At 47.7% G+C, this 14,502-nt stretch overlaps 1 protein-coding gene across 1 annotated transcript; it reads right to left on the bottom strand.

The window, feature by feature from the left end:
• Positions 1 to 2,983: 2,983 nt before the first annotated feature.
• Positions 2,984 to 3,847, bottom strand: LOC119336468. Its single transcript, XM_037608515.1, has one exon. It carries the CDS (start codon positions 3,728 to 3,730, stop codon positions 3,221 to 3,223), a length of 510 nt encoding a protein of 169 aa, XP_037464412.1. The 5' UTR covers positions 3,731 to 3,847; the 3' UTR covers positions 2,984 to 3,220.
• Between the last annotated feature and the right edge of the window lie 10,655 nt (positions 3,848 to 14,502).

Below are 14,502 nucleotides of genomic sequence, written 5' to 3'. Positions count from 1 at the left end.
GAAAATATTCTTGGTTTAGTGAAATTTTCACAATTCAAAATAACGTTCGTGTATAAAATTACACATTTTCGAAAAATGTTATGAATTTTCAATACATGGTCCCATTTTAAAAAAAATGTTCACAAACCCATGTTTTTATGAAAAAAGTTGGTGTTTTAAAAAAATATTTGTGAATTTTAAAAGATATTCCTGTTTCAAGTTTTGTTCACGTTTTTCTAAAAGTGTACATTATTTTTAAAAACATATTTAGGATTTAGAAAATGGTTCATATTTTGTACAATATTCAGAAACTTCATACCTTAAATCTCCTCGATTGAAAAGAAAAGTACATTGAATGATTCATGGGCCTTTTCGTAAAAAATAATAATCCATGAGCCTTCTCTGGCATACGATGATGTAATAAAACTCTTAAATGCCCTCAATCAATGAATAGAAAAATAGCGAATTGATTACTTCATACCCAGCAAAATCAAGAAGCTAAATGTTCTTTTTTCACGTGCACACAGGGTTTTACTTACACATATAATTCTCACTAACTTTAAATGCATATTATTTTTTCTCCCGTTGTAAGAGCGTCTCCAACAGGCGCGCTAAACTAGCGCCACGCCGCAAATTAGTCCGTTTTAGCGCGCGCGCAACGCGGCGGGTCGCTCCAGCGGGCGCGCAAAAACGATGCGCGCGCTAAAACGAGTTGGGCGCGCTGTCGGAAACACTGTCCCGCGCGGTGTATTTCGGGCGCCCGCTACAGCGCGCGGCAAACTCGAGCGCTCGCTATCGCACTTCCTCCCCACTTCCACCCCATCCGGCTGCGCCGCCGCTGCCGCCCGCGCCCCCCGGCGACCGTTCAGCCGCTTCCCCGGCCTATCCCCGCGCCGCCGCGCTTCCGCCCCATCCCCTCCTAGTCCCGCCGGCGCTCGCACGCCTCCGTCGTCCGAGGAACAACGCCCGAGCGCTCGCTGCCGCGCCGCGCCCGCAAGGTGTTCGACAAAACGCCTACAAGGTATGTATTGCTCAAACTTCATGAATTTGGTGCATGTTTTGAATTGTAGTTTTTATAGCATAGTATTGAACATTGTAGATGAGTTCGTCGTATGATTCTTTCGAAGAAGAATTTGATATGGAAGAGAAGGAGGATCTTGCAATGATCCTAGCTATGCATATCAATAAAAAACCGAAGCACGGTGGTTCGGTTATGGGTCGGGAGAAAATTTGGAGAGATAGGATTGATGCCCATTAACAGATTGATGAAGAACTATTTCGTGGATAATCCCACATACCCGGAGTCGTATTTTCGTCGCCGGTTTAGAATGAGCACTGACTTGTTCAGGTGCATTGCAGAGAAACTAGCAAGCCATGACCGGTTTTTCCAGCAAAGGAGGAATGCCGCCGGAGAGCTCGGGCATAGCACCTTTCTGAAGGTGACAGCCGCTTTGCGTATGTTGGTATACGGTATCCCGGCTAATCTAGTTGATGATCACTTGGCTATGGGTGAGAGCCAAGCCATCATGTGTGTCAAGCGCTTTGCAGTGGGAATTGTGCAAGTGTTTGGCGAGGAGTATTTGAGATCTCCCACTACTGAAGACGCCGCAAGGCTATTGGCGATGAACAAAGCGCGCGGCTTTCCTGGCATGCTTGGCTCAATAGATTGCATGCATTGGAGTTGGAAGAATTGTCCAAAGGCATGGCATGGGCAATTCCACGGCCAAAAAAGGGTTCCACAATAATCCTTGAAGCTGTGGTCGATCAGGAGACTTGGATTTGGCATGCATTCTTTGAATTGCCTGGATCTTTGAATGACATCAATATTGTCAACCGGTCACCACTGTTGAATAAGATTGCAAACGGTGAGTTGCCACCGGTGCAGTTTGTAGCAAATGGCCGTACGTACAACTATGACTATTATCTAGCGGATGACATCTATCCAAAGTGGCAAACCTTCGTGAAGCCGTTGAAAAAGCCGGAAGGTAAGAAAAATCTTGATTTCCACAATGCTCAGGCGGCGGCTAGAAAAGATGTGGAGAGAGCATTTGAGATTTTGCAAGCCCAATTTGCTCTTGTGAGAGGCCCGGCTAGATTTTGGGATCAAAAAATGCTTTGGTACATCATGCACGCTTATGTGATCATGCACAACATGATCATCGAGAATGAGCGTGGCCAAGATTTAGACTACTCACAGTATGAGCTCTTGGGACATCCCGTGCGAGTGCGACGTAGGGCTGAAAGGGTAGCCCGTTTTATTGCCCCCTATCATGTCATTCGGCGTCCCGCAACGCACAATGAACTTCAGAATGATCTGATTGAAGAGTGGTGGGCATGACATGAACGACAAAGAGCATGATGATTTCTGCATTCAACATTGTATTGTTCATGAACTATTTGTTGTGTTTATTGCATTATTTGTTGTACTGAACGATAAACTATTTGTTTAAGTTGTAATGATAATGAAATTGAACTATTTATTGTTGATTTATTTTGTTTGTTTGATCATTTTTGCTCCTCTTCTTTGAAATGTATATGTGGTTTGTGCGGCGCGCACGCGCTGTATTTTTGCGCTCTGCTGAAGCGGCGCGCGCGCTGCATTATAGCGCGGCTGCTGGAGCCAGCGCTCGCGGCAGCGCTAAACCAACCGAAGCGCGCGCGGCAAACAGATTTTTTGCGCGCGGCGCTTAGCGCGGCTGTTGGAGATGCTCTAACGCATGCATATGTGCTAGTAGTGCACCAAAATGAAAATGAAGAAACACCCGGGTCTTGTGTAGCTGTTAGCGATTCCTATTTGTAGAACCATCATCAATTCCGAAAGCGACTTGGCACCATAACTTGCTAAGTTGAAGTCGATGGCACAGTGCTTCCCTTCATTACGAGTAATTATGATGGGACAGATTGGGAGAAGGATAAGATAGACGGATAGTAGCGCCAATGCGGTAGCTCAACCACTCTACTCGATCGGGACACCGCCCAACACCTTGCTCTTGTGTAACAAAGGGGTAACAAAGACTTCATCGATTATTGATTGAATATTCACGTAGCATTACATCGTTGGTAACAATTAATAGAAGCAAACTCGCAAAATAAAAAAGATACTCCACGCACGAGACGCACCACGTACGTACTCATGCCAATGCGTGCACCGCAGATCACTTTCACTCGTACAGTCGTATCACACACAGGTACTATAGGCACCAGCACAAACCATATGAACGCTGCGACGTCGATCGATCGATCAATGCTTGTCGTTGGCCTCGGTGGCGCCGGCCGGCGCCGGCGCGTCGTCAGCAGCGGCGTCCTCGTCGGCGAAGGCGGCGGCGGGGAAGGAGCGGCCGATGCCGACGTTGGACTTGAAGTAGACCTTGTCGGCGCCGTCGAGGCTCATCTCCACGATGGGCACCCAGAGCATCATCTGCTTGCTCCGGACCCCGGTCATCCGCTTCATCCGCCCTTCCTCCACGTACGCCGTCACCTCGGCGTCGTAGCGCACCCGGGTGCCCGTGGCGCGGAAGTGGTGCTCGTAGGGCTTTCCCTGCCGCATCCACACGTACCCGGTCTCCCGCACCAGCCCGCACTCTTCCAGCCCGCGCAGCGGCATCACCCCGCCCGGGAACCCCAGCCCCTTGAGGAGCTCCTTGGAGTGCTCGTAGCACGCCTCAGCGCCGGTGATGATCTCCGCGCCCTCGCGCTGCTTGTTGGCGTTGCCGGCCGCCGGTGTCGTCTGCGAGACGGTGAGGGAGGCCATCTTCGCTGTTGATTGTCCTGGCCTAGCTAGCTGAAACGTGCTGGTCGAGCTGTGGCTAGCTTGTGTGTGTGTACTGCTTGTGTTGTGAGATGCAAGTGAGGTCCGCACGGGAGGTGTTTATAGGGAGAGCGGAGTGGCCGGGTAGGTGACGGGGAGTTGAGCTAGCTAGCTAACGGTAATGGTGGATGCTTTGGTTTGGTTGGGTAGGTCACCAAGCACAGTGGAGAATGTTCAGTTTTTTAGTGGGCGTAACATGTGTGTTCGGTGTCGAATGCGTTCGGCGTTCACCTAAGCGCCTAGCTAACCCTCAGAAAATATATGTCGTTAATTCACTCTACTCATCTCTCTGAATTTGTTGCTTCACAATTTCACATGAAAGGAAGAGAATGTGAGAAGCGTTAGGATTTAACTAATACTATTATTAATCCATGCTTAAGAGAACCGGCATACTCCAACGGGTAATGCTACACCTACGTAGGATAGTTGCGTGCTTTACGTGATTAGCAACGTGGCTAATCATCATTGGAGAAGCTTTCGATTGTGTGGGTCGTAGTGGAGGTCTTGCTTTGTATTAGCATGAGTCCGTGAGTCTTGATGTAAAAGAAATAAATGAACGATATATTGACGCGTATGTAACTGGCGCGGAGGGCGAGCCTCCCTCGCGGCTCAACTGTGTTTATGGCGAGCCCCGAACGGAGGACCGTCATCACATGTGGTCCCTCCTCCGTAATCTCCATCAGCACGCCAACATGCCTTGGGTCGTGGTGGGTGATTTCAACGAGGCGATGTGGAGTTTTGAGCACTTCTCCGACACACCACGCTCGGCAGGTCAGATGCTTGATTTCCGTGATGTTCTTGAGGTTTGTGGTCTGGGCGACCTTGGTTTTGCAGGTCTCCCATACACCTTTGATAACCGGCGAGGTGGACGGGCAAACGTCAAGGTTTGCCTTGACCGTGCTGTGGCTAACAATGCTTGGAGGGATATTTTCGCCCATGCAAGTGTTGGAAATATGCCCTAGAGGCAATAATAAAAGCATTATTATTATATTTCCTTGTTCATGATAATTGTCTTTATTCATGCTATAATTGTGTTATCCGGAAATCGTAATACATGTGTGAATAATAGACACCGACATGTCCCTAGTGAGCCTCTAGTTGACTAGCTCGTTGATCAACAGATAGTCATGGTTTCCTGACTATGGACACTGGATGTCATTGATAACGAGATCACATCATTGGGAGAATGATGTGATGGACAAGACCCAATCCTAAACATAGCACAAGATCGTATAGTTCATTTGCTAGAGTTTTCCAATGTCAAGTATCTTTTCCTTAGACCATGAGATCGTGTAACTCCCGGATACCGTAGGAGTGCTTTGGGTATGCCAAACGTCACAACGTAACTGGGTGACTATAAAGGTAGACTACGGGTATCTCCGAAAGTGTCTGTTGGGTGACATGGATCAAGACTGGGATTTGTCACTCCGTATGACGGAGAGGTATCACTGGGCCCACTCGGTAATGCATCATCATAATGAGCTCAGAGTGACCAAGTGTCTGGTCACGGGATCATGCATTACGGTACGAGTAAAGTGACTTGCCGGTAACGAGATTGAACGAGGTATTGGGATACCGACGATCGAATCTCGGGCAAGTAACATATCGATAGACAAAGGGAATAGCGTACGGGATTGATTAAATCCTCGACATCGTGGTTCATCCGATGAGATCATCGTGGAGCATGTGGGAGCCAACATGGGTATCCAGATCCCGCTGTTGGTTATTGACCGGAGAGTCGTCTCGATCATGTCTGCTTGTCTCTCGAACCCGTAGGGTCTACACACTTAAGGTTCGGTGACGCTAGGGTTATGAAGATATGTATATGCAGAAACCCGAATGTTCTTCGGAGTCCCGGATGAGATACCGGACGTCATGAGGAGTTCCGGAATGGTCCGGAGGTAAAGAATTATATATAGGAAGTGCTATTTCGGGCATCGGGACAAGTTTCGGGGTTATCGGTATTGTACCGGGACCACCGGAAGGGTCCCGGGGGTCCACCGGGTGGGGCCACCTGTCCCGGGGGGCCACATGGGCTGTAGGGGGTGCGCCTTGGCCTAGATGGGCCAAGGGCACCAGCCCCTATAGGCCCATGCGCCTAGGGTTTCCACCATGGAAGAGTCCATGTGGTGGAAGGCACCCCTAGGTGCCTTGGGGGGGAGGGAAACCTCCCCTTGGCCGCCGCCCCCCTAGTAGATGCCATCTACTAGGGCCGGCGCCCCCCCTGGCACCCCTATATATAGTGGGGGGGAGAGGAGGGATTTTAGACCAGCCCCTGGCGCCTCCACCTCCCCCTGTTACGTCTCTCCCTCGTAGTCTCGGCGAAGCCCTGCTGCTGTGACGCCCTGCATCCACCACCACGCCGTCGTGCTGCTGGATCTTCATCAACCTCTCCTTCCCCCTTGCTGGATCAAGAAGGAGGAGACGTCTCCCGTCCCGTACGTGTGTTGAACGCGGAGGTGCCGTCCGTTCGGCGCTGGTCATCGGTGATTTGGATCACGTCGAGTACGACTACATCATCACCGTTCTTTTGAACGCTTCCGTGCACGATCTACAAAGGTATGTAGATGCATCTAATCACTCGTTGCTAGATGAACTCCTAGATGATCTTGGTGAAACGAGTAGGAAATTTTTGTTTTCTGCAACGTTCCCCAACAGTGGCATCATGAGCTAGGTCTATGCGTAGTTCTTCTTGCGCGAGTAGAACACAATTTGTTGTGGGCGTAGATTTGTCAACTTTCTTGCCGTTACTAGTCCTTTCTTGCTTCAGCGGTATTGTGGGATGAAGTGGCCCGGACCAACCTTACACGTACGCTTACGTGAGACCGGTTCCACCGACTAACATGCACTAGTTGCATAAGGTGGCTGGCGGGTGTCTGTCTCTCCTACTTTAGTTGGAGCGGAATCGATGAACAGGGTCCTTATGAAGGGTAAATAGAAGTTGACAAATCATGTTGTGGCTTTAACGTAGGTAAGAAAACGCTCTTGCTAGAACCCTAATTCAGCCACGTAAAACTTGCAACAACAATTAGAGGACGTCTAACTTGTTTTTGCAGCAAGTGGTTTGTGATATGATATGGCCAAAGTTGTGATGAATGATGAATGATCTATATGTGATGTATGAGATGTTCATGCTATTGTAATAGGATTCACGACTTGCATGTCGATGAGTATGACAACCGGCAGGAGACATAGGAGTTGTCTTTATTCTTTTATATGACCTGCGTGTCATCGAGAAACGCCATGTAAATTACTTTACTTTATTGCTAAACGCGTTAGCCATAGTAGTAGAAGTAATAGTTGGCGAGCAACTTCATGGAGACACGATGATGGAGATCATGATGATGGAGATCATGGTGTCAAGCCGGTGACAAGATGATCATGGAGCCCCAAGATGGAGATCAAAGGAGCTATGTGATATTGGCCATATCATGTCACGTTTATTATTTGATTGCATGTGATGTTTATCATGTTTTGCATCTTGTTTACTTAGAACAACGGTAGTAAATAAGGTGATCCCTCATACTAATTTCAAGAAGTGTTCCCCCTAACTGTGCACCGTTGCGACAGTTCGCTGTTTCAAAACACCACGTGATGATCGGGTGTTTTATTCAGACGTTCACATACAACGGGTGTAAGACAGATTTACACATGCAAACACTTAGGTTGACTTGACGAGCCTAGCATGTACAGACATGGCCTCGGAACACGGAAGACCGAAAGGTCGAGCATGAGTCGTATAGAAGATATGATCAACATGAAGATGTTCACCGATGTTGACTAGTCCGTCTCACGTGATGATCGGACACGGTCTAGTTTAACTCGGATCATGTAATACTTAGATGACTAGAGGGATGTCTAATCTAAGTGGGAGTTCACTAATAATTTGATTAGTTGAACTTAATTATCATGAACTTAGTCTAAAATCTTTGCAATATGTCTTGTAGATCAAATGGCCAACGTAGTCCTCAACTTCAACGCGTTCCTAGAGAAAACTAAGCTGAAAGACGATGGCAGCAACTATACGGACTGGGTCCGGAACCTGAGGATCATCCTCATAGCTGCCAAGAAAGATTATGTCCTACAAGCACCGCTTGGTGACGCACCCGTTCTCCCTGCGGAACAAGACGTTATGAACGCTTGGCAGGCACGTTTCGATGACTACTCCCTCGTTCAGTGCGGCATGCTTTACAGCCTAGAGCCGGGCCTCCAAAAGCGTTTTGAGAGACATGGAGCATATGAGATGTTCGAAGAGCTGAAAATGGTTTTCCAAGCTCATGCCCGGGTCGAGAGATATGAAGTCTCTGACAAATTCTTCAGCTGTAAGATGGAGGAAAACAGTTCTGTCAGTGAGCACATACTCACTATGTCTGGGTTGCATAACCGCTTGACTCAGCTGGGAGTTAATCTCCCGGATGATGCGGTCATTGACAGAATCCTCCAGTCGCTTCCACCAAGCTACAAGAGCTTTGTGATGAACTTCAATATGCAGGGGATGGAAAAGACCATTCCTGAAGTATTTGCTATGCTGAAATCAGCAGAGGTAGAAGTCAGAAAGGAACATCAAGTGTTGATGGTCAATAAAACCACTAAGTTCAAGAAAGGCAAGGGTAAAAAGAACTTCAAGAAGGACGGCAAGGAGGTTGCCGCGCCCGGCAAGCAAGCTGCCGGGAAGAAGCCAAAGAATGGACCCAAGCCCGAGACTGAGTGCTTTTATTGCAAGGGAAGCGGTCACTGGAAGCGGAACTACCCTAAGTACTTAGCGGATAAGAAGGCCAGCAAAACAAAAGGTATATGTGATATACATGTAATTGATGTGTACCTTACTAGTGCCCGTAGTAGCTCCTGGGTATTTGATACCGGTGCAGTTGCTCACATTTGTAACTCAAAGCAGGGGCTGCGGAATAAGCGGAAACTGGCAAAGGACGAGGTGACGATGCGCGTCGGGAATGGTTTCAAGGTCAATGTGATCGCCGTCGGCACGCTACCTCTGCATCTCCCTTCGGGATTAGTTTTAAACCTTAATAATTGTTATTTAGTGCCAGCTTTGAGCATGAACATTGTATCAGGATCTCGTTTAATTCGAGATGGCTACTCTTTTAAATCTGAGAATAATGGTTGTTCCATTTTTATGAGAGATATGTTTTGTGGTCATGCTCCTATGGTGAATGGTTTGTTCTTTATGAATCTCGAACGTGATGCTACACATGTTCATAATGTGAGTACCAAAAGAAGTAAGGTTGATAATGATAGTCCCACATACCTGTGGCACTGCCGCCTTGGTTACATAGGTGTCAAACGCATGAAGAAGCTCCATGTTGATGGACTTTTAGAGTCTCTTGATTATGAATCATTTGACACATGCGAACCATGCCTTATGGGTAAAATGACCAAGACTCCGTTCTCAGGAACAATGGAGCGAGCAACCGACTTATTGGAAATCATACATACTGATGTGTGCGGTCCAATGAGTGTTGAGGCTCGCGGTGGCTATCATTATGTTCTCACCCTCACTAATGATTTAAGTAGGTATGGGTATATCTACTTAATGAAACACAAGTCTGAAACCTTTGAAAAGTTCAAGGAATTTCAGAGTGAGGTTGAAAATCAACGTGACAGGAAAATCAAGTTTCTACGATCAGATCGTGGAGGAGAATACTTGAGTCACGAGTTTGGGGCACACTTAAGAAAATGTGGAATAGTTTCACAACTCACGCCGCCTGGAACACCTCAGCGTAATGGTGTGTCCGAATGTCGTAATCGCACTCTGTTAGATATGGTGCGATCTATGATGTCTCTTACCGATTTACCGCTTTCTTTTTGGGGCTATGCTTTAGAGACTGCCGCATTCACTTTAAATAGGGCTCCGTCGAAATCCGTTGAGACGACACCGTATGAATTGTGGTTTGGGAAGAAACCTAAGCTGTCGTTTCTAAAAGTTTGGGGATGCGATGCTTATGTCAAGAAACTTCAACCTGAAAAGCTCGAACCCAAATCGGAAAAATGCGTCTTCATAGGATACCCAAAATAAACTATTGGGTACACCTTCCACCTCAGATCCGAAGGCAAGATCTTTGTTGCCAAGAATGGGTCCTTTCTGGAGAAAGAGTTTCTCTCGAAAGAAGTAAGTGGGAGGAAAGTAGAGCTTGATGAAGTATTACCTCTTGAACCAGAAAAAGGCGCAACTCAAGAAAATGTTCCTGAGGTGCCTGCACCGACTAGAGAGGAAGTTAATGACAATGATCAAGATACTTCTGATCAAGCCCCTACTGAAATTCGAAGGTCCACAAGGACACGTTCCGCACCAGAGTGGTACGGCAACCCTGTCTTGGAAATCATGCTGTTAGACAACGGTGAACCTTCAAACTATGAAGAAGCGATGGCGGGCCCGAATTCCGACAAATGGCTAGAAGCCATGAAATCCGAGATAGGATCCATGTATGAAAACAAAGTATGGACTTTGACTGACTTGCCCATTGAGCGGCGAGCCATAGAAAATAAATGGATCTTTAAGAGGAAGACAGACGCGGATGGTAATGTGACCATCTATAAAGCTCGGCTTGTCGCTAAGGGTTATCGACAAGTTCAAGGGGTTGACTACGATGAGACTTTCTCACCGGTAGCAAAGCTGAAGTCCGTCCGAATCATGTTAGAAATTGCCGCATTCTATGATTACGAAATATGGCAAATGGACGTCAAAACGGCATTCCTTAATGGTTTCCTTAAGGAAGAATTGTATATGATACAGCCGGAAGGTTTTGTCGATCCTAAGAATGCTGACAAAGTGTGCAAGCTCCAACGCTCGATTTATGGGCTGGTGCAAGCATCTCGGAGTTGGAACATTCGCTTTGATGAGATGATCAAAGCATTTGGGTTTACACAGACTTATGGAGAAGCCTGCGTTTACAAGAAAGTGAGTGGGAGCTCTGTAGCATTTCTCATATTATATGTAGATGCCATACTTTTGATGGGAAATGATATAGAACTCTTGGACAGCATCAAGGCCTACTTGAATAAAAGTTTTTCAATGAAGGACCTTGGAGAAGCTGCTTATATATTAGGCATCAAAATCTATAGAGATAGATCAAGACGCCTCATAGGTCTTTCACAAAGCACATACCTTGATAAGATATTGAAGAAGTTCAATATGGATCAATCCAAGAAGGGGTTCTTGCCTGTGTTACAAGGTGTGAAATTGAGCTCAGCTCAATGTCCGACCACGGCAGAAGATATAGAAGAGATGAGCGTCATCCCCTATGCCTCAGCCATAGGTTCTATTATGTATGCCATGCTGTGTACCAGACCTGATGTTAACCTTGCCGTCAGTTTGGTAGGAAGGTACCAAAGTAATCCCGGCAAGGTACACTGGACAGCGGTCAAGAATATCCTGAAGTACCTGAAAAGGACTAAGGAAATGTTTCTCGTTTATGGAGGTGACGAAGAGCTCGTCGTAAAGGGTTACGTCGACGCTAGCTTCGACACAGATCTGGATGACTCTAAGTCACAAACCGGATACGTGTATATTTTGAATGGTGGGGCAGTAAGCTGGTGCAGTTGCAAGCAAAGCGTCGTGGCGGGATCTACATGTGAAGCGGAGTACATGGCAGCCTCGGAGGCAGCACATGAAGCAATATGGGTGAAGGAGTTCATCACCGACCTAGGAGTCATACCCAATGCGTCGGGGCCTATCAAGCTCTTCTGTGACAACACTGGAGCTATTGCACTTGCCAAGGAGCCCAGGTTTCACAAGAAGACAAGGCACATCAAGCGTCGCTTCAACTCCATTCGTGAAAATGTTCAAGATGGAGACATAGAGATTTGTAAAGTACATACGGACCTGAATATAGCAGATCCGTTGACTAAACCTCTCCCTAGAGCAAAACATGATCAACACCAGAATTCTATGGGTGTTCGATTCATCACAATGTAACTAGATTATTGACTCTAGTGCAAGTGGGAGACTGTTGGAAATATGCCCTAGAGGCAATAATAAAAGCATTATTATTATATTTCCTTGTTCATGATAATTGTCTTTATTCATGCTATAATTGTGTTATCCGGAAATCGTAATACATGTGTGAATAACAGACACCGACATGTCCCTAGTGAGCCTCTAGTTGACTAGCTCGTTGATCAACAGATAGTCATGGTTTCCTGACTATGGACACTGGATGTCATTGATAACGAGATCACATCATTGGAAGAATGATGTGATGGACAAGACCCAATCCTAAACATAGCACAAGATCGTATAGTTCGTTTGCTAGAGTTTTCCAATGTCAAGTATCTTTTCCTTAGACCATGAGATCGTGTAACTCCCGGATACCGTAGGAGTGCTTTGGGTATGCCAAACGTCACAACGTAACTGGGTGACTATAAAGGTAGACTACGGGTATCTCCGAAAGTGTCTGTTGGGTGACATGGATCAAGACTGGGATTTGTCACTCCGTATGACGGAGAGGTATCACTGGGCCCACTCGGTAATGCATCATCATAATGAGCTCAGAGTGACCAAGTGTCTGGTCATGGGATCATGCATTACGGTACGAGTAAAGTGACTTGCCGGTAATGAGATTGAACGAGGTATTGGGATACCGACGATCGAATCTCGGGCAAGTAACATATCGATAGACAAAGGGAATAGCGTACGGGATTGATTAAATCCTCGACATCGTGGTTCATCCGATGAGATCATCGTGGAGCATGTGGGAGCCAACATGGGTATCCAGATCCCGCTGTTGGTTATTGACCGGAGAGTCGTCTCGGTCATGTCTGCTTGTCTCTCGAACCCGTAGGGTCTACACACTTAAGGTTCGGTGACGCTAGGGTTACGAAGATATGTATATGCAGAAATCCGAATGTTGTTCGGAGTCCTGGATGAGATCCCGGACGTCACGAGGAGTTCCGGAATGGTCCGGAGGTAAAGAATTATATATAGGAAGTGCTATTTCGGGCATCGGGACAAGTTTCGTGGTTATCGGTATTGTACCGGGACCACCGGAAGGGTCCCGGGGGTCCACCGGGTGGGGCCACCTGTCCCGGGGGGCCACATGGGCTGTAGGGGGTGCGCCTTGGCCTAGATGGGCCAAGGGCACCAGCCCCTATAGGCCCATGCGCCTAGGGTTTCCACCATGGAAGAGTCCATGTGGTGGAAGGCACCCCTAGGTGCCTTGGGGGGGAGGGAAACCTCCCCTTGGCCGCCGCCCCCCCTAGTAGATGCCATCTACTAGGGCCGGCGCCCCCCCTGGCACCCCTATATATAGTGAGGGGAGAGGAGGGATTTTAGACCAGCCCCTGGCGCCTCCACCTCCCCCTGTTACGTCTCTCCCTCGTAGTCTCGGCGAAGCCCTGCTGCTGTGACGCCCTGCATCCACCACCACGCCGTCGTGCTGCTGGATCTTCATCAACCTCTCCTTCCCCCTTGCTGGATCAAGAAGGAGGAGACGTCTCCCGTCCCGTACGTGTGTTGAACGCGGAGGTGCCGTCCGTTCGGCGCTGGTCATCGGTGATTTGGATCACGTCGAGTACGACTACATCATCACCGTTCTTTTGAACGCTTCCGTGCGCGATCTACAAAGGTATGTAGATGCATCTAATCACTCGTTGCTAGATGAACTCCTAGATGATCTTGGTGAAACGAGTAGGAAAATTTTGTTTTCTGCAACGTTCCCCAACAGCAAGGGTGGAGCATTTGGTGGCGCCAAGCTCCGATCATTTGGCCATCCTCCTCAAGTGCGCGCTAGAGGAGCCGCGCCAACAAGAGGGCAAAAGGTGCAGACAGTACGAGGTTATGTGGAAACGTGACCCCTCCCTCCCTGAGGTAATTATGAACACTTGGACTGAGTCGGGCTATATGTTGAATCTTGGTGATGTAGCTTCTGGACTAGGAAATATGATGAAAAAACTGCAAGAGTGGAGCCGAAAAAAGTTTGAAATGTCATTCGGGAAATTAACAAATCCCGCTCTCATCTCGAGGAGCTTATGTCTATGAATGCAGATAGAGAGGACATACGGGAGGCGACAGACAAGATGAACGAACTGCTCTATAGGGAGGAGATGTTGTGGATGTAGAGATCCCGCATTGCATGGCTACGGGAAGGGCACCGCAACACCCAGTTCTTCCATCGAAAGGCAGTTTGGCGCACACGCAAAAACCGTATTAAATCTCTCATTGATGATGATGGAGTCACACATCAGGACCATGCGCCCATGGCGGCCATGGCCACTTCTTATTTTGCCAAACTATTTACTGCTGACCCCTCTCTTTGTGTGGATCCAGTAATTGATCTTATTAAACCCCGTGTATCTGACCGCATGAATGATGGACTGTGTGCAAAGTTTTCAGACAAGGAAATTGCCGATGCTCTGTTTCAGATTGGACCGCTAAAGGCGCCGGGTCCGGATGGCTTCCCCGCGCGCTTCTTCCAACGTAATTGGGACGTGATGAGAGAACAGGTAATTGCAGGGGTCAAGCAATTCTTTTGGACATGGATGATGCCTGAGGGGGTGAACAACACGTCGATTGTTCTCATCCCGAAGGTGGATAACCCAGAGAGGCTCACGGAGTTCCGCCCAATCAGCTTATGTAACGTCATCTACAAGGTGGTGGCAAAATGTCTGGTAAACCATTTGAGGCCTATATTGGATGATATTATCTCCCCTGAGAAGAGCGCCTTTGTCCCTGAACGTATGATCACTGATAATGCTTTGATTGC

The sequence above is a fragment of the Triticum dicoccoides genome, chromosome 1B (assembly GCF_002162155.2).
Source record: "Triticum dicoccoides isolate Atlit2015 ecotype Zavitan chromosome 1B, WEW_v2.0, whole genome shotgun sequence".
In the NCBI taxonomy this organism is placed as follows: domain Eukaryota; kingdom Viridiplantae; phylum Streptophyta; class Magnoliopsida; order Poales; family Poaceae; genus Triticum; species Triticum dicoccoides.
The sequence above is the reverse complement of the archived record's forward strand: the minus strand, read 5'-3'. Positions and strand labels throughout refer to the sequence as shown.